This window comes from Salvelinus sp. IW2-2015, linkage group LG27 (assembly GCF_002910315.2).
Source record: "Salvelinus sp. IW2-2015 linkage group LG27, ASM291031v2, whole genome shotgun sequence".
NCBI classification, from domain to species: domain Eukaryota; kingdom Metazoa; phylum Chordata; class Actinopteri; order Salmoniformes; family Salmonidae; genus Salvelinus; species Salvelinus sp. IW2-2015.
In genome coordinates this window covers 1,162,467-1,182,475 of record NC_036867.1, presented here as the reverse complement: position 1 = coordinate 1,182,475, position 20,009 = coordinate 1,162,467, and the positions used below count along the sequence as shown (strand labels likewise).

At 41.8% G+C, this 20,009-nt stretch overlaps 1 protein-coding gene across 3 annotated transcripts; it reads left to right on the top strand.

Annotated features, from left to right (window-relative positions):
* The first annotated feature begins 1,887 nt into the window (after positions 1–1,887).
* On the top strand, positions 1,888–12,501 carry LOC111953539 (acyl-coenzyme A thioesterase 9, mitochondrial). 3 transcript variants are annotated; one of them, XM_023972894.2, is made up of 16 exons: positions 1,888–2,048; positions 3,035–3,129; positions 3,315–3,341; positions 4,510–4,555; positions 4,713–4,883; positions 4,964–5,001; positions 5,075–5,158; positions 5,318–5,421; positions 5,508–5,581; positions 6,000–6,067; positions 6,158–6,269; positions 8,921–9,011; positions 9,097–9,182; positions 9,732–9,819; positions 9,902–10,052; positions 10,327–12,501. In XM_023972894.2, the coding sequence occupies exons 1-16, from the start codon at positions 2,035–2,037 to the stop codon at positions 10,383–10,385; spliced, it is 1,308 nt and encodes a 435-aa protein (XP_023828662.1). In that variant the 5' UTR covers positions 1,888–2,034; the 3' UTR covers positions 10,386–12,501. The 3 variants fall into 3 exon arrangements, with proteins under 3 accessions (XP_023828662.1, XP_023828663.1, XP_023828664.1); XM_023972896.2 differs by having other exon boundaries at positions 1,889–2,101; XM_023972895.2 differs by lacking the exon at positions 3,315–3,341.
* The last annotated feature ends 7,508 nt before the right edge of the window (positions 12,502–20,009 follow it).

Here is a 20,009-nt window from a genome sequence, read left to right as displayed (position 1 = left end):
TTTAGTAGTGGTTTCTTTGCAGCAATTTGACCATGAAGGCCTGATTCATGCAGTCTCTTCTGAACAGCTGATGTTGAGATGTGTCTGTTACTTCAACTCTGTGAAGCATTTCTTTGGGCTGCAATTTCTGTGTCTGGTAACTCTAATGAACTGATACTCTGCAGCAGAGGTAACTCTGGGGCTTCCTTTCCTGTGGTGGTCCTCATGAGAGCCAGTTTCATCATAGCACTTTATGTTTATTGCGACTGCACTTGAAGAAACTTTCAAAGCTCTTGAAATGTTCCGGATTGACTGACCTTCATGTCTTAAAGTAATGATGGAGTGTTGTTTCTCTTTGCTTATTTGAGCTGTTCTTGCCATAATATCGACAAAGATTTTTTTTTAAATGCAGTTTTAGGCCATGTGGCAGAAAGTGACAAGGGTGCTAGAGACAGGGGTGGGGGCTAGTGGGCAGGAGGGATGTAATGATGTTTGTATGATGTAGTCATTTGTATGTTTTGTATTGTTTATAAAATACATATTGGAAACATACAGTACMAGTCAAAAGTTTGGACACACGTACTCAAAGAAAAACGTTAAAAGTTATTGAAATTTTCCRGATTGACTAACCTTCATGTCTTAAAGTAATGATGGACTGTTGTTTCTCTTTGCTTATTTGAGCTGTTCTTTTCATAATATGGACTTGGTCTTTTACCAAATAGGGCTATCTTCTGTATACCACCCCTACCTTGTCTCAAAATAACTGATTGGCTCAAACGCATTAAGAAGTAAAGAAATTCCACAAATTAACTTTTAGCAAGCACACCTGTTAATTGAAATGCATTCCAGGTGACTACCTCATGGAGCTGGTTTAGAGAATTCCAAGAGTGTGTAAAGCTGTCATCAAGGCAAAGGGTGGCTACTTTGAAGAATCTCAACAACCAAAAATTTGGGGATTTGTTTAACACTTTTTTGGTTACTACATGATTCCATATGTGTTATTTCATAGTTTTGATGTCTTCACTATTATTCTACAATGTAGAAAATAGTAAAAATAATGAAAAACCCTTGAATGAGTAGGTTTATCAAAACTTTTGACTGGTACTGTAGATGCTGGCTGCTAGCCTATAGCAATGCCCCAAAATAATAGGCTTTAGATGAAGCAGGTGGACCTTCAGCCACCGTACTTCAATAACACTTGACATGAGATCTATCTCTAAGCATTACTGGGATATGGTTCTGAATAAATATAGCAACACTTTCCCCATAAGCATTCCTGTCCCTTCTATAAGCTCCCGAGTGGAGCAGCGGTCTAGGCTTTAGATGAAGCAGGTGGACCTTCAGCCACCGTACTTCAATAACACTTGACATGAGATCTATCTCTAAGCATTACTGGGATATGGTTCTGAATAAATATAGCAACACTTTCCCCATAAGCATTCCTGTCCCTTCTATAAGCTCCCGAGTGGAGCAGCGGCGTCACTACAGACACCCTGGTTCGAATCCAGGCTGTATCACAACGGGCCGTGATTGGGGGTCCTATATGGCGGCGCACAATTGGCCCAGCGTCCGGGTTTGGCCGGTGTAGGCGTCATTATGAATAAGATTTTGTTTTTATCTGACTTGCCTAGTTGAATAAAGATTCAATATAGATGTTATATCCTTTTATTGCTACTGTTCTATAATGAATGGAATTATCTAAGTGAGTCTCAATGATGGCTAATATGTGAATGTTATCTAATGTTATATAACCTAGAAATGCCTCATGAGCTTTAAATTCAACTTGTGGTACCCCATCACAATCCACGAATTTGAGATTGCTTATAAACCGTGCATTATTTCCCCAAATATTGCGCACTTATTTATAACATTACGGTATGTACCGGCAGGCTAAATGTACACAAGGAAGTACACTTTCCAGTGTTGCCACTTGTCCCTGCGTCACTCTTTTCAAAATTTGCTTCATCTGTCCTCTCTTTTCAGAGTTGTATTTTGGTATTTAGCTAGCTAACTTCTCAAGCGTCTTTAAATAGAAAATAAACGATACACACGGACATGTTGTTGCCGAGGTATGGGGTGGAGAAGAGTTAAACCAGTCGATTTGACAGAAAAGCTAACTATGGTATTTTGTGTAGTAACGTTAGCTAGCTAAGGCTATTGACCGACGTTGGTTTATAGCTAARCAAGCAGTGATTTTAGTTTGCGGCCTACCTTTATCAGTCGCAGTATGACAAGCACATCTTTGGGTTCTGCTTTCCGTGTTTAAAAATGTGCCATTTTCTTTTAGGTTAATAAGAGTCAAACAGACGATTTRACAGAACATTTAGCTAGTTAGTCTGGCTACGTAGCTAACGTTAGTTACCTGGTTCTATTTCAATCAAGTCCTAACCTAAATATATTGTTAGATACATTGCTGAGGCGCTTTCATCCTAGTTCTGGGTGAGCCAGCTCACGTGTTTAACAGAAGGCGTGTGTTTTACTGTCATAAATATATGAGAGGCTTCGTTCCAMCCTCTCTGGCTAAATACTTAGCTATACAAAGGGGGATACCTAGTCAATTGTCCAACTGAATGTTTAACTGAAATGTTTCTTCCGCATTTAACCCAACCCTCTGAATCCCCTCTGAATAATTGACATCCATGTCTTCGGTGCCCGGGAACATTGGGTTAACTGCCTTGCTCAGACTGACAGATTTTTACCTTGTCAGCTCGGTTAAGTTACAGGCCTAACGCTCTAACCACTAGGCTACTATAGACTGTTAAGTCTGTCTCGTTACTAGCTACGACTGTAACCTAACGTTACTGTAAAATTATGGTTGTTGACGGCAACACCAAGAGTATTGAGATGCACCCTCTGTCTGACTGACCAGATATCCCATTGAGCAGCTGTAACTGGCTGTATCAGTGGGCTATGTGCCAGGGACTTGATAGACATCTGGGATTCCCATACACGTCTATTAATGGGTTTACGGGACAGGGCTGTTGTAATTGGAACTCTGAGTTAGAATGTTGTGGGCTTGTTGTGTTGATATTTCAGTGTTCATTCCATTCCACAGGTTCCGTTTTCTGAGATCGGTGACATCTCTGACAACGAGGGCGTTCTCCCGGGGCCCTGTGTCTCTGCAGGGGAAGGCCCCGGACATGTCTGAGGGTAAGGCCATACCCACCTTACTGACTGACTGATTATGTGTTTGATATATTGGTTGGTTGATTAGCTGACTCGCTCAGTGTTATGAACCTAATGTGAACTGCTTGTGAGGTATGATGGCAAGACATTGAGTCTCCATCCAGTCTCCTTTTGTGACCTCTGACCCCTGACTTGTCTTGTTTCCACAGGGAATGCTCACTTGCTAGTGTCAAATGGTGTGTTGGTAAACAAACCTGAATCCTAACTGTATAAAGCACTTTCTTAATTCAGTTTTAATTCAACATAAATGTGCCTGCATGTAGCTTAGCTAACTGTCTCTCAAACACACTGCCTTGCGCATAAACTCTCACACACCGTCAATCTCTCTTGTGATATCCAGCTTTCTGTTGTCACTTTCTGTTGTTAAATCCAGCAGCCTTCTGTGGTCTGTGTTGAGCTGACCTGGTTGTACGGGCTTGTTACCCTCTTCAATTTTCTACAGACTGATCTGTGAATGCATCCCCTGGCCTGTGGCAGTGGCTAGCTCTTCTTATAGATGCTGCAACCCTCCTGTAGTATATGTTAGTAGACAGACCTTTAATGTTCTCTATACAAACTTGCATTATGTACTGTATCTACACTACTGTATGTTCCTCAGAGATGGACCCATGTTTTTAGGTGGCTTCTGTCTTGGTGATTTTAGGGCTRTACCTCTCTCCCTCTCTCAAGTGTCTTGTTTCATATCGGTGCATATCGTCTCAACATTATGACAACACAGCGACTCCAGTCAGGTGGGCCACAAACTAATGGGCAAATCTCAAATTACACTGTATTAACTTGTCAGTACATTACTGATTTCTCCCCATTCGCACACACACCCTCAGGCTGCAGTGCAGAGCCACTGTGGTTCCATGTGCCAGCTGGAACAACAGTAGAACTGATGTAGAGTATCCCATCCAGACCTCTCCACTCTGGAGCTTGCTGCTGTCATTCTGTCTGAGATCATGTTTCCCGTTGTATTTTGTTTGATTAGGATTCATTTTATTTTAGTGTCATACACCTATTGGTGCCCAGCCCACATTGGCTAAGACAGTATTATTTCTTGAAGTAATATGTGCAAAAAAACACAAAATTACGTTTCGCAATTTACCATTTTGTCACATTATGTAAATACATTTCTCCTTTTCCCCCAGGCTTTAAAAATAAATTGAGCAATATTAAATACCGTAGCGCTGCTCTAAACTCTTCCGCCACAGCGCACTCAACCAAGCCCTCTCATCAAATACGCCTTGTCTGCAAAAGAATTCAAGCCTGTGCTCGTCATTTAACCAGAATGTTCTGTTCTGAGCTCAGTATAAGTACACACAAACATTGAGAGCTGATCAACTGTGGATTGTTTTTCAGTGCGCAACCGGCTGAGGGAGATTGTGGGAGCGTCCACTAACTGGAGGTACAATAACAGAACCAGTATACCTATTTTGTATTGAGATATTGATACCACGACAAGGAGGACCTGTGTTGACTGTTAGATATGTTCATGACTTTGTTAAACTCACAGCTCATTCCTGATGAATCTCTCTTTCCCTATCTCTCCTCCCATCCTGTAGCGACCACCAGCAGGCGTTAGCTGACCGTTTGTCGTTGTCCAATCAGCTGGCTGGTTCTCAAGATGAGCTTCCTGTCCGCAGGATGAAGGACAGCTACATAGAGGTCCACCTTCCCCTGGGCACAGACCCTACCCTTAGAGAGAAATACCTTAACTACCACAAAGGTGTCAGGTAACACATGCTCACAAACACATGCTCACACACACACACACACCCTTTCCCCCCCTCTCAGTCCGGTTTCTCTATTCCAGGTTTGGCCGTATCCTGGAGGATCTGGACAGTCTAGCAGGTATGACATCATCACCTCAACCACAGTGCACACTGGTACATGTTATTATAGTGTTATTTCTCTTTCTCCTCAGTGTTGATCTGTTACTCTCACACCCATAACAAGGCACTTCAGAGATCTCCTCTGTCCATCGTCACTGCCCTGGTGGACAAGATAGGTATGACACCCAACAGTGCTGATACAACACCAGGATGTACTGCGTAGACCAATGTTTCTCAAGTCTAATCTTGGGACACTTTTCCCAGTATCATTGAATAGTTTGTTGCTGTTGCATTCTGGTATGTGTGGCTTACTTTCCCTGTATGTGATGTCACAGACATGAGGAAACAAATCATCCACCCTGACTGTGACATCAAGTTCACTGGTCACGTGACCTGGGTGGGGAAGACCTCCATTGAAGCCAAGATGCACATGTCTCAGGTACACACACACACACACACACACACACACACACACACACACACTAATGTCCACATTGGTGATGTTATGTCTCTGTGTATGTATAGTACCATGATGGGGCCTACACTCCAGTTCTGGATGCTACGTTTGTTATGGTGGCCAGAGACCCTGAGAACAAGAGGTACACAACAACTATCCATCGTCACCCCAACCATCCATCCGTCACTCCAGCCATCCATCCATCTATAGTATCCATCCATTATTAACTGTCTCTATTACTCTGTTTCTCTCTGTCTTTCTCTCTCTGTCTGTTTCTCTGTCTGTGTCTCTGTTTCTCCGTCTCTTTCTATCTGTTTCTCTCTGTTTGTCTCTGTCTCTCTCTGTTTATCTATCTGTCTGTTTCTCTCTGTCTCTCTCTGTTTATCTATCGGTCTGTTTCTCTCTGTTTGTCTGTCTGTCTCTCTCTGTTTATCTATCTGTCTGTTTCTCTCTGTCTCTCTCTGTTTATCTATCGGTCTGTTTCTCTCTGTTTGTCTGTCTGTCTCTCTCTGTCTCTCTCTGTTTATCTATCGGTCTGTTTCTCTCTGTTTGTCTCTCAGGGCGGCGTTTGTTAACCCTCTGAAACCAGAGGGGCCTGAGGAGGAGGAACTGTTTCAACAGGGAGAGAGTAAGCACATGCTTTTATATATATATATATATATATATATACTACTGTGTTTGTTTCTATTATTTACTGTGGGTGTGTGTGTCCCTCCAGTCAATAAGACGCGTCGTATAGAGCTGAGTACAGCGTCTCTACTGAAGGTGGCCCCTACTGCTGAGGAGAGGAAGATCGTACACAGCCTGTTCCTCAACACCCTGGACACCAAGTATGACACACAAATACACACACACACACGTGTCAGTAAAATGATGACGTGAACAATTAGCAACTTAACTTCCATAAAGTATTTTTAAATCACAATTATAATTTTTAGGACAAACATCACCATAAAGGACTTATTGGGAGTCATATCCTGTCGTATCAAAGTGTTGTCACGTTGTTGTTCCCTGTAAAATGAGAGAAGTTCACTGAAGGTGTCAATCTTAATTGACTATTCATAATGTTGAGACGATATGAAACAAGACACTTGAGAGAAGTGCACTACTTGAACGAACACAATTATTTATCTCTTGATGCACCATCTTGTTTTCAAGAGTGTCACAAAAAAATGAAGTGTGTGTGTATATATATGTACAGTACCAGTCAAGTTTGGACACACCTACTCATTTCTGCGTTCTTCTTTTATTTTTACTATTTTCAACATTGTAGAATAATAGTGAAGACATCAAAACTATGAAATAACACATGGAATCAGGTAGTAACCAAAAAGTGTTAAACAAATAAAAATATATTTATATTTGAGAATCTTCAAAGTAGCCACCCTTTGCCTTGATRACAGCTTTGTACACTCTTGGCATTTTCTCAACCAGCTTCACCTGGAATGCTTTTCCAACAGTCATGAAGGAGTTCTTACATATGCTGTTCACTTGTTGGCTGCTTTTCCTTCACCTTGTGGTCCAACTCATCCCAAAACATCTCAATTGGGTTGAGGTCGGGTGTTTGTGGAGGCCAGGTCATTTTATGCAGTAACTCTGAGTCTTCCTTTCCTGTGGCGGTCCTCATGAGAGCCAGTTTCATCATAGCGATGGATGGTTTTTGCGACTGCACTCGAAGAAACTTTAAAAGTTCTTGAAAGCAAAGAGAAACGACAGTCATTACTTTCAGACATGAAGGTCAGTCAATCCGGAAAATTTCGAGAACTTTTAAAGTTTCTTCAAGTGCATTCGCAAAAACGATCAAGCGCAATGATGAAACTGGCTCACATGAGGTCCGCCACAGGAAAGGAAGACCGACAATCCACAAGAGCAAACTACCTCACTGAAACATAAGCTGTTAAAATATTCTGCATTTTTTAGCTTCACTGTCCAAATATGAATGTGTYGTGTCTTTGCTATCATTAAATTGAAGACTTACAGGAATCTTTGATATAAACTATAATTAGGGATTACGCGATCAACTGATTAATAACGTAACTAATTAACTATGAATTCGGGGACACCAGGGAAAGTAGTCAAATTACAAAGTTATAATTTCCCAATATAACCTTTCAGATATTTTCATATCTGATCAATAGTTTTCTGATTGATGATTTGTTTATTTTTACCTCACGTTAGTCTCATTCCAAACGTCGTAAATTGTGGGTTATCTGCACGAACCCAGTCTTCACTATGAGTCATCCATACATCAATTGTCTTAAATCATTTATTTATTACTAACTAAGTAATTCACAGAAATCCATAAACAAACAAACAAACTTAAAATGGTTACATGAAATGATGGGAGAAATATGCCCTAGTGGGCTGAACCGGCATGGTGGCTTGTTAGACAAAGGGAAAATTGGGGGTCGACCAAGAAGTCACTACAGAGTTCATAATTATAACAATTGACATGCTAATCCTTACACACGAACGCTCACTCATTCGGGAACAATTGCAATCAATATATATATATTTACGCTCAGTGTGTCGTCTTGATCGCTGGAGAAAAGTTAGTTTTTGTTGGAGAGTTTGGTCYGTCTTTCTGTCYTGGTTATTGTGKATAGTTCAGAGTGACATTCGTTATAGAATGGATGTTTCGGCGGTTGTCGTTCTTCGCGTTCAATGATACCGAATTCCTAGCTGCAGACTAGTAGTCAATATCAAAGACTTGTTCTTATTCGTCTAAGAGTTTAACCACGTGGTATGGTTAACAGATTCAGCAATGGTACTCAACCTTCGATCTCCTCCTAATGGAGAAAAAACATGGTCTGCTGATAATTTCTCAGAGTTGGGTTTTTATTCGGATTGCAGAGAGGGGCTGTCTCAGGATGTCTGACCCAACTGGCTCAGGGGCGGGTCCTCGGATTTAGTTCAAATCAAAAGGGATTTGTATTTTTCTTCATTAAACAGTCCAAAATCATATTACACAATTATACAAACAGTATCATACTCACTCATTCCTTTTATACAACAATCAGATGTAAACCTCATATCTGAGGTTATTATATMAACAGCGGAATGGTAATGTAGCCACACAGTCTCCCATGAGTTTCCCACGTGGTGACAAACGGACATGTTAATAGCTGGAATCTTCACCGATCTTTTATACTTTTBCCGGAACATGAAATCTGTTCGTACCTCAAGCTCTGTGAGGTGGAATAAATTTCCTTTGTCCTGAAAGTTTACCCTCTCTCTAATACTGTTTGGCCATGAGGAGATTCTCAGGAATTTACGACGTCTCTCTGTGACCACAGCATGGGTTGAAGGAGGAAAGGGGGAGGCAGGGAGTGGCAGGGAGAGGGGAATGGGCTTTATGTACCTAAACAGGCAACGTCATGACAAATGTTACCTCTTAATTATGACAAATAATTAATTATGACACATATAATCCAGGATTTCTTTTTTGTGAGTGATGGTGTGTGTGTGTGTTGTCTGGTAGGACAGTGAGTTTCCGCAGCAGAGTTCTGCCTCCTAACTCCGTATGGATGGAGGACGCCAAAGTCAAAGGATTGGAGATCTGCCATCCACAGGTTAGAGAGAGGAGAGAGAGGGAGGGAGGGAGATTTACAATCTGAAACATTTYTAATTTKTGCTGACTAAGATGTGTGTTTTCAGGAGAGGAATATCTTTAACAGGATCTTTGGAGGGTTTCTGATGAGGAAAGCTTACGAGCTGGGCTGGGCTAACGCATGCGCCTACGGGTGAGTGAGCAAGTYTGTTCCCAGCAAACCAAGAACATTCTCAGTTACAGTGTGATGTTGTGACATGAAACATTTACCATAAACACACCTCAGAAATGATGTCTGGATTTAATGAAATTGGTTGTGAGAAAATATTACAGGAATGTCCTATTCATGTTGATGGTTATGTACTTCAAAACTCCCATAACAACAAGGAAGGAGCGTTCCCACAAGACTCATAAAGTTATAGTGTGATGTTATGACATACATAATTGCTCCCAGGTGGCTCAAATGGTAGAGTATGGCACTTGCAACGCCAAGTTCGATTCCCACTGGGGAACAGTACAAATGAAAATGTATGCACTCACTACTGTAAGTCACTCTGGATAAGAGCGTCTGCTAAGTGACTAAAATGTAAATGTTCATTTATCCAATAASATTCACAGAACCAATTTTGATTTGCTAGATTGTGTGTGTTTATGTTAGAGAAGATATACATTTGTCCCGGTGCACCATATACACCTGTGCATCCTCATTGTGTGTGTGTGTGTATTCCCTCCCTCCCTCCAGGGGGTGTCGGCCTAACCTGGTTGCCGTGGACGATATCCTCTTCCAGAAGCCTGTAGAGATTGGCTCCCTATTACTGCTCTCATCACAGGTGTGTGTGTGTGCATATGCGTTGGTGGTGTGTTTGATCTGCTCCAGTTTCAGTGTTGACACGTCCTTCTCTGTGTCTCCAGGTGTGTTACACAGAGGGGAACTACATCCAGGTCAGAGTTCATACAGAGGTCCTTGACCCCTTGACCCGGCATCACAACACCACTAACGTCTTCCACTTCACCTTCGTCACAGACAAAGACGTCCCCAACATAGTACCGCAGAGCTACGGAGGTAGGACCTCTAACATAGTACCGCAGAGCTACGGAGGTAGGACCTCTAACATAGTACCGCAGAGCTACGGAGGTANAGTACCGCAGAGCTACGGAGGTAGGACCTCTAACATAGTACCGCAGAGCTACGGAGGTAGGACCTCTAACATAGTACCGCAGAGCTACGGAGGTACTCTTACTGGAACGTTTGTGCCAACACAAAGAGATTAAAGTTAACGTCTATTGATTCCACACAGTCTAACATTGGTCTCATGTGTGTCTGTCTGTCTCTATAGAGTCCATGTTGTACCTGGATGGGAAGAGACACTTTAACCAGACCCTGGAGTCTCAGTGAGACAAGATGAACCCTGACCCAACACAACAACTGCCTGCCAAAGCCCTAGTGTCCAGCCACCCCAACCGCCATCCTTACTGTACGCTGTGTGTGTGTGTGTGTGTGTGTGTGTGTCTATTTGCATGAACAATATGTCTTAATTTGTTTCTCACTATGTACTATATACACTTAGTGACAGTTTATTACGTACACCCATCTAGTACCGGGTCGGACCCCCCTTTGCCTCCAGAACAGCCTGAATTCTTCAGGGAATGGAAACGTTGCTCAATTGGTATCAAGGGACCTAACGTGTGCCAGGAAAACATTCCACACACCATTACACTTCGCGACCAGCCTGTACTGTTGACACCAGGCAGGATGGGTCCATGGAATCATGCTGCTCACGCCAAAGTCTGATTCTGCCATCAGCATGATTCGTCGGACCAGGCAATGTTTTTCCACTCCTCAATTGTCCAGTGTTGGTGATCTTGTGCCCACTGGAGCTGCTTCTTCTTGTTTTTAGCTGATAGGAGTGGAAYCCGGTGTGGTCATCTGCTGCAGTAGCCCATCTGTGACAAGGACCGTCGAGTTGTGCGTTCCAAGATTGGTCTGCAGAACAGCATGTTGTGCGTTCCAAGATTGGTCTGCAGAACAGCATGTTGTACTGCGCCGTTATTTTCCTTTTTGTGGGCCGCTTGTTAGATTCTTGCCATTCTCCTTTGACCTCTCAACAAGGTGTTTTCGCCCACAGGACTGCTGCTGACTGGATGTGTTTTTATTTGTTGCACCGTTCTCAGGAAACCCTAGACACTGTCGTGCATGAAAAGCCCAGGAGGGCCGCAGTTTCTGAGATACTGGAACCAGAGCGCCTGGCACCGACAATTATACCACACTCAAAGTTGCTTAGGTCACTCGTTTTGCCCATTCTAACGTTCAATCGAACAGTAGCGGGATGTCTGTTTGCCTGCTTTTATATAGCAAGCCACACACGATACAAACGCTTACTTCAAAAAGCGCTCCTTAATTGTGTGGCTGTTGAACAAGTTGAGGAGACTAAATTACTTGGTGTTACCATAGATTGTAAACTGTCGTGGTCAAAATATATAGATTCAATGGTTGTAAAGATAAAGGGAGGTCTGTCCGTAATATAGATATCTGCTTTTTTTGAAACCGCAATACACAAAGCAAGTCCTGCAGGCTYTAGTTTAATCTTATTGTCATTATTGTCCATTTATATGATCAAGTGCTGCAAAGAAAGACCTAGTTCAGATGCAGCTGGCCCAGAACAGAGCGGCACGTCTTGCTCTTCATTGTAATCCGAGGGCAAAGATTAATATTATGCATGCCGGTCTTTCTTGGCTGAGAGTTGATGATTGTTTTTTTATAAGAAACATTAATTTGTTCAAAATTGTTTGCGTAGTCAACTTACACATATTTACCCCACCAGACATGCGACCAGGGTCTTTTCACAGTGCCCAGGTCCAGAACAAATTCAAGTAAAAGTACAGTATTATACAGAGACATGAGTGCATGGAACTCCCATCTTATATAGCGCAAGTGAACAGCAAAGCTGGTTTCAAAAAACAGATAAAACAACGCCTCTCCCCCATGTGACCTACTTGTTGTGTGCATGTACTGACGTGGAACTGATAGATGCACACACACTACATGTTAATGTTTTTAAATGTATGTAGTCTTTTGTCGGTTAATGGGGATTCTAATACATCAAATCTCCATCCCGTTCCTCTAGTTAATCAAATGAAGGGGAGAGGCTGTGACTATAATTGATGCAGTAAATTACAGTCAATGACTTTATCTGATAGACTTCCATTGTGTAGGTGTGTCCCTTTTTGAAGGTTTAATTCAACCTTAATTCAGCCAAGAAATCCATATTTTAATTGATKGAATATTCAGACTGAACAGTCAYGTTCCAATGAGATGAATTAGTTGCATTGCAGTTGTGTTTCCATTCAGCCCCATCTAGCCTTGGTATGGAATAACTCATAACTGACTAAGTACCTCAGCCTGAGGAAATCATTGGGGGAAGAAGTCACACTTCCAGTTTKCACAAATCTTTATTTAACTTGTTGTAATACAGAGATACAGACCCTATAAAAGCATACATTACATCTAACAATGTCTTCATTGTATCTTAATTGAAAATTAAAGCAGTAATCCTTAATTCCCATTTCAATAAAGAAAGAKCAATACCAGTATTAATGGCCAGCAGGCTCAGACAATATCCATAATGRYTATAGAGAAAGTAAAAAACACTGGTCAGATGGCTTTTCATAAAGATGAAATGGTAAGTAATTGGGTGTGTGGGGAGTGAGTGAAGAACCAGTGGCAGCAGAAACAGGCAGGTAGAGGGAGGCAAGCTAGGTGGGATTGGGCCAGGCATGTCCAGGTGTCAGTTTTAAAGCAAACGCCATTTATTTCAATCTCTAGTTGAGTAAAATATGTAGTTTTGTTGGGATCACAAGAAAATACTAACAAATCAGGTAAAGAGTGCCACAGTCAGGCAGAATATGAATGTTCTGTCATAAAGTGAAAACAATTAGTTTCATTGGCTGTTTGTTATATGGCTGCTACTTAGAAATACAATAACAGCAAATAAATATGCTATAAGGCCTCCCGGTGCCACCAGAAACTCTGGGTTCGAGCCCAGGCTCTGTTGCAGCCGGCCGCGACCGGGAGGTCCATGGGGCGACGCACAATTGGCCTAGCGTCGTCCGGGTTAGGGATGTCCTTGTCTCATCGCGCACTAGCGGCTCCTGTGGCGGGCCGGGCGCAGTGCATGCTGACCGGGTCGCTAGGTGTACGGTGTTTCCTCCGACACGTTGGTGCGGCTGGCTTCCGGGTTGGATGCGCGCTGTGTTAAGAAGCAGTGCGGCTTGGTTGGGTTGTGTTTCGGCGGACGCATGGCTCTCGACCTTCGTCTCTCTCGAGCCCGTACGGGAGTTGTAGCGATGAGACAAGACATTAACTACTAACAATTGGATACCACATACTTTTTGTTGATAACGTATTGTCGAAAGCACGTAGGCAATATAATTTACATAYTGTGTCGATAGTGGAGWAGGCTAGTGTACAATCACGTCATTTGATGTGCTAGTATTATTTATTTAATGGATGAATTAAATAATAAATTAAAATATACACGCGTGGTGCTATAGGATATATGCATATTTTACATTGTAATACACTACCCCTACATGACATTGTGTGCTGGAGCTATGGGTTTATTTTTCCACTGTCACTAGGCCTACACATTCACACTTGAACTGAATGGGGGATGCATAGATACTTTTCACTGAAGAAGGTAACGAGGTACGACATACAACTTCCATCGAAGACCTTAATACCATGCCTGACAAGACCAATGAAATCATATCGGTGTCCTAAAATAGTTTGGATACAGGAGTAGCCTATTCTACAATATTTTTTTTATTTAACTAGGCAAGTAAGTTAAGAACAAATTCTTATTTACAATGACGGCCTCCCCAGGCCAAACCCCGATGACGCTTAAGAACAAATTCTTATTTACAATGACGGCCTCCCCAGGCCAAACCCCGATGACGCTGGGCCCTATGATATACTGTATATATATATGATATAGGAGCCCTATGGGACTCCTGATCACGGCTGGTTGTTATACAGCTCGGGATCGAACCAGTGCCTTAGACTGCTGCACCACTCAGGAGGCCATAATGTAACTAACTGTATGTTTATTTTTATACATTTTATTWCACCTTTATTTAACCAGGTAGGCCAGTTGAGAACAAATTATCATTTACAACTGCGACTTGGCCAAGATAAAGCAAAGCAGTGCGATACAAACAACAACACAGAGTTACACATGGAATAAACAAACGTACAGTCAATAACACAATAGAAAAGTCTATATACAGTCTGTGCAAATGAGGTAAGATTTTGGGAGGTAAGGCAATAAATAAGCCGTAGTGGCGAGGTAATTACAATTTAGCAATTTAACAATGGAGTGATAGATGTGCAGAAGATGAATGTGCAAGTAGAGATACTGGGGTGCAAAGGAGCAAAAAAAAKWATAACATTATGGGGATGAGGTAGTTGGATGGGCTATTTACTGATGAGCTATGTACAGGTGCAATGATCTGTGAGCTGGAGGAATTGGCTTTGGGGGTGACCAGTGAAATATACCTGCTGGAGTGTGTGCTACGGGTGGGTGCTTCTATGGTGACCAGTGAGCTGAGATAAGGCAGGGCATTACCTAGCAAAGACTTATAGATGACCTGGAGCCAGTGGGTTTGGTGATGAATATGAAGCGAGAGCCAGCCAACGAGAGCATACAGGTCGCAGTGGTGGGTAGTATATGGGGCTTTGGTGACAAAACGGATGGCACTGTGATAGACTGCATCCAATTTGCTGAGTAGAGTGTTGGAGGCTATTTTGTAAATGACATCGCCGAAGTCAAGGATCGGTAGGATAGTTAGTTTTACCAGGGTATGTTTGGCAGCATGAGTGAAGGATGCTTTGTTGCCAAATAGGAAGCCGATTCTAGATTTAATTTTGGATTGGAGATGCTTAATGTGAGTCTGGAAGGAGAGTGTGCTTGTATTATTTATCTAATTGATAAATGAAATTGGAAATGTGGATAGGTACGCTACTTCATTCAATGATTACAGTATTGCACAAGGTATATACAAGAGTAGCCTATAGTCTACAATAATAATGTCATTGAATGTGCTATAGTATAATTTATTTAATTGATTAATGAAATTGTAAATGGGGATGGGTAGGCTACTTCATTCAGTGAATACTGAATGTCTTGCTATCTCTGGGAGTATGTTAATGAAGGCTTTTCAGCTGTTGAACTATGGCAAGGTCAAACYCATTTCTAAATCTATCTTTCTTTTAGTCAAGATGTGATGAGCCAGAGAAAGCAATTAGCTGTTTTACCCACCACCCACACTGCTCTCCCTCCACAAGCAACCACATCCTCTTCTCCTGTTCAACTAATTTGCCGCCACACTGAAAAGRACTGTACGTACGTGCGTACCCCTGTGCCCATCTCATTGCAACGTGATCCATCCAGGGCCTCAGCTGGATGCCTAAAATGTGAGGATCGTAAACAAGATGCTACAGTAGTATGTGTGTGTGTGGATGGTGTTCCAAGAAAAGACATGAGAAGATGGCAAAGGAGATGAGAGTGAGAGCATACCGTTTTAAAATAAAGTGAGTGTGGGGCGCCCTCTTGTGTCCCATTTTTGTCCGTTTGAGGATACTACAGGCACCTCTGGTGGAGGTTCTTGGAACACTGCTATTTAAGTCTGAGCCAAGGTTGAAGATAACCTTCAATGGTGCTGGTGGTATGTTGCGTGTTATCTTGAATACCAGGCAGATGTTTGGGTACAGAATGAAATGGTGTAAACTTTTAACAGGCTAAACTTGTTGAGAACACTCTTTGAGAAAGGGGTTCCAACAGGGTTCTTTGGCTGTCACCAAAGGAGAACACTTTAGTTCCAGGTAGAAGTATTTTTGGTTCCTTGTAGAACCCTCTGTGGAATGGAGCCCAAAAGGGTTCTACATTAACACAGAAGGGGTTCTACCTGGAACCAAAAAGGTTAAGGTTCTCCTTTGGGGACAGTGGAAGAATCCTTTTAGTTTGTAGATAGCACCTTTTTATCTGAGTGTAGGCCTATATTGTAGTGGTGGTTCTGTGGTTTTCTGTAAAAAAATWAAAAAAATACATGTCATTCGTGGTGGGGAGTTCAGATAATCAGAAATACTATTAATTAGGGCCAGACTAGTTACCATAATTTTCTCACATTGCCATTGACAGTTTTTTCTATGGTCTCTTTTTGGTCCATTTAGATTGTTAATGTAGATTGTATACAAAAAAATGTAAAAAATGTAATGGTAAAAGAATTTCATGTTTTACTGTGACTTGTTGTAGGCTCCTAAGTGGACCATAAGGTTAAAAACCAAACCAAATTAAGAAAACTAAACAAAACATAAAAAAATGTCACTTTTTCCGGTCCCATCAACCAACAGAAGAAAGTTCATTTGTAGTTCTTAACATATTTAGGGTGTTTTTACTCACTTTTTGTCTCTCCCATKAMGTTATTCCTCTCTCCTACAGCGTCCATCACAATTACATGCACATGGCCAATTATGCAAATTATGCGATGGTGTCATTTAGCAACTTTTAGGACAGCAAATASCTACTTTCCTTACTGAGGAGTTGGCAACACTGCCTTGGAGATTTCTTCAATCTTGGAGAATGAATACTATTGAAAACAAACGTTTCACTGTCTCATCATTTTACCCTATTAATTCAGATATGTAATGTGCAATATGAGTCAAAATATTGAGGTAGCATGGTTAATTACCTAGTCCATGAGTTTGATGTTTGAATGCAATTGAAGGGATTTTTAACCGAGTGAAAAACTGGTTGGTATTTTCCCCATTGTAAGAAATGGAGTTTGGCTAGGTTGCTAATGGTNATGTGCAATATGAGTCAAAATATTGAGGTAGCATGGTTAATTACCTAGTCCATGAGTTTGATGTTTGAATGCAATTGAAGGGATTTTTAACCGAGTGAAAAACTGGTTGGTATTTTCCCCATTGTAAGAAATGGAGTTTGGCTAGGTTGCTAATGGTTTACATGTAAGAGTAGGGATTAAGATGGCGTCCTAACTTTCTGTACTTTTTATYAACAACGTTTTAGATCCCATTTSTTTTATTTTCTATGAACAAAGGCTCAGTTTAGGTAATGTGATGTCACAATGTGTTAGTGTTAATATTTGTACGAAAATAGCGTTTAACAGTTCACTAGCTTGATGCTAACCAAATTTAGCTTGACTAAGCGTTAGTTAGCGCTAGGCTAGTTGGTTTGAGTCAATGTTAGCTAACATGTTAGTGGTTAATAATGTAATGGTTGTAGCATTGTTTCACATAGGCCTCCAGTAATTTCAATTTTTTYCCCGAAACTGACACTGATAGTACAGTGAGTTTATATATAATGTGTAGATGTATGGTGACTCCAGGTTTGTATAAACAGACCAACAGGACCGCCATGGGCAAGTCTCTTGACGGGTATCAGGAATGGTGGGAGGCCAATCTGAAGGTAATTATCTTCGCACACAACAGCAGCGTCCAGGCCTCCAGASTACTCACCCTATCGCCTGCTGCACGGACRGGAGCTGCAGCTGTTTACTGAGGTAAACAATGCAATTGTATATACAATTATTGCATATACTGTAGTATAAAAAAATGGTGATTTACTYAGTGTTTGTCTATTGCTATTTTTGTATAACGTACTTTGAGATCACTGAAACTCCACCTGATGGGGTGGAAGTTGTCAAACCAGATCAGAAGGCCTCGAGGACCACCTTCAGGCAAGGCCAGTATCCTCACATACCCGCTCGATTCGAGCCCTGCTTTTAACCATAAGACATCTCAGAAATGTTTAGCCTAAGGATTGCATGGTGACAGTGATTATATATGTTAAACCAATAAACTGGGGGGGGGGGGTAAAGTCAAATCATGACATCAGTGATTTTCAGGTCAGAGAAAGATGCCAGAGTTTCTGAATTGGAATTCCAAGTTGGATGACTGTTCAAAACCAAAAATCCCAGTCTGAGCTCATTTTGTTCTGAGTTCCCAGTTGTCTTGAACGCACTGAAGTCAGAGATTGCCAAGTTCCGAGTTGTTTTGATTGCGCCCCTAGAGACCTAGTCTACCTCTTATCTCTGAATATGGCTACCTCCAACAAAGAAGTCCTTGTGTCTGTATTGATGTGAGAAATAGGAATATCTACACAGTAAAGGTGGCTGGCTGCGTTATCAACTCGGCTAATTGTGATAAAACATTTACTGGAGAAAGGAGATCAAGTTGAGACATAGGACGAGGTGGATATTTGTATAATAAGGCAGTTTATTCACAGGTAATGATATCTTTGAAATCGTGCAGCACGGCACCTTCTGTCTGACTCGTATGGCCTTCTGTCTGACTCGTATGGAATCGTCGGAAAGAGACCTCTATACATTTTCTGTTTATATTATGCAACAAATAAAGTAGGTTGATCTTGTAGTCTGGCCTTCCGATTGGTCGATCTGGGTCGTGGGTAGTCCTGTCCGGCCTGATGTCGACGTTCCATTGGCTCATAGTTCTTTGTCTTAGAACCTCAACCTCGAGCAGAATGCATGTGCGTTTGTTTAGCAGGGGCCGGTTCATGGGGGAGGAGTGTGTTGTGGGTCTGTGGTTATTATAAGGGTACGAAGTGTGGGTTTAGAGGGTGATGGGTGCATGTTGGTACAAGTATAGCTTGTGTTGAAGTTGTTAAACACATTGCCAGTATCCATTACAATTTCTTACACTAATATGTTTTTGTATTGAAGTAATAGGCCTATTTTAGCTAAATCGACAAATTAAATTGACTAGATTACTCTGGCAATGAAAAATATTTTTGACAAAATCATGTAGATGTTGGTAAGGTGTTCATGRTGAGATCTTTAATAATAAACTAAACAGACACTTAAACTAGCACGTGACTCAGAACACATGTAGTCGTTTTTAAGGCATCCATGGTAAGATCTTTCATAACAACCTTACAARCAAACTGACGTGAGGTGGTCGGTGCAACATTACATGATGTGAACACTACATGTACATGACGTGTACACGTCGGCAGTTTGACGCYTTAGAAAAAAACTTGTTTCCATTGACAGYCCATGTTAATTCATGGCGGTATTTTATTGCGCCAGGAAGATGCAAGGTGACTTGGTGAGAGGTATTAGTAGCTTCACGAATCTTAATTCTGGCACTTATCATTCCCCATAGCAGTGTCACTGCTCAATATGGTAGCTGCGTGAGTGGGAGGGAGATACCCGTGTGCTTCGCTGTTTACCGGATCGTTTTTCTGCAGTTTTATTGAAGATCACTCCGCGACCCACACGCTGCAGCGCTGTCGTTCAGCAGCCAGCAGCAGATGATGCGCTGTCAGCCACTGACCTGTCATTCTCACTCGCCATCACTCACCGCTGTCAGCACATGGACTCAAGCTAACCACAAGTTCTGATTCAGCTCATACAGCGATGAGTTTCTCTCTCTTGGTTTCATACAAACTTTGAGAAATAACGAGGAGCGACCACAATGTGTTTTGTGCGGGGAAGTGCTTAGTAATTAGTCTTTCAAAACGAACAAATTAAAACAACCGTCCTGACCAAACCTCCACAGCATGAAGGTAAACCCAGGGAGTTCTTTCAGAACACCTGCACACTGAGTAGGAACAACATAAATTGCCCAAAGTTTAATTACTGCCCGTCAGGCAGCAAAGGCTTCTCAAAGGATAAATAGCTCATTTGTCCAGGGATATAAACATTGAGTTGTTATTTTACCTGAAATGCACAAGGTCCTCTACTCCACCAATTAATCCACACATAAAACGGTCAACCGAATCATTTCTAGTCATCTCTCCTCCTTCCAGGCTTTTTCTTCTCTTGACTTTATATTGCGATTGGCAACTTTCATAAATTAGGTGCATTACCGCCACCGACCCTTTTCTTCTTTCAGTCACCCACGTGGGTATAACCAATGAGGAGATGGCATTTGGATACCTGCTTCCATAAACCAATGAGGAGATGGGAGAGGCAGGACTTGCAG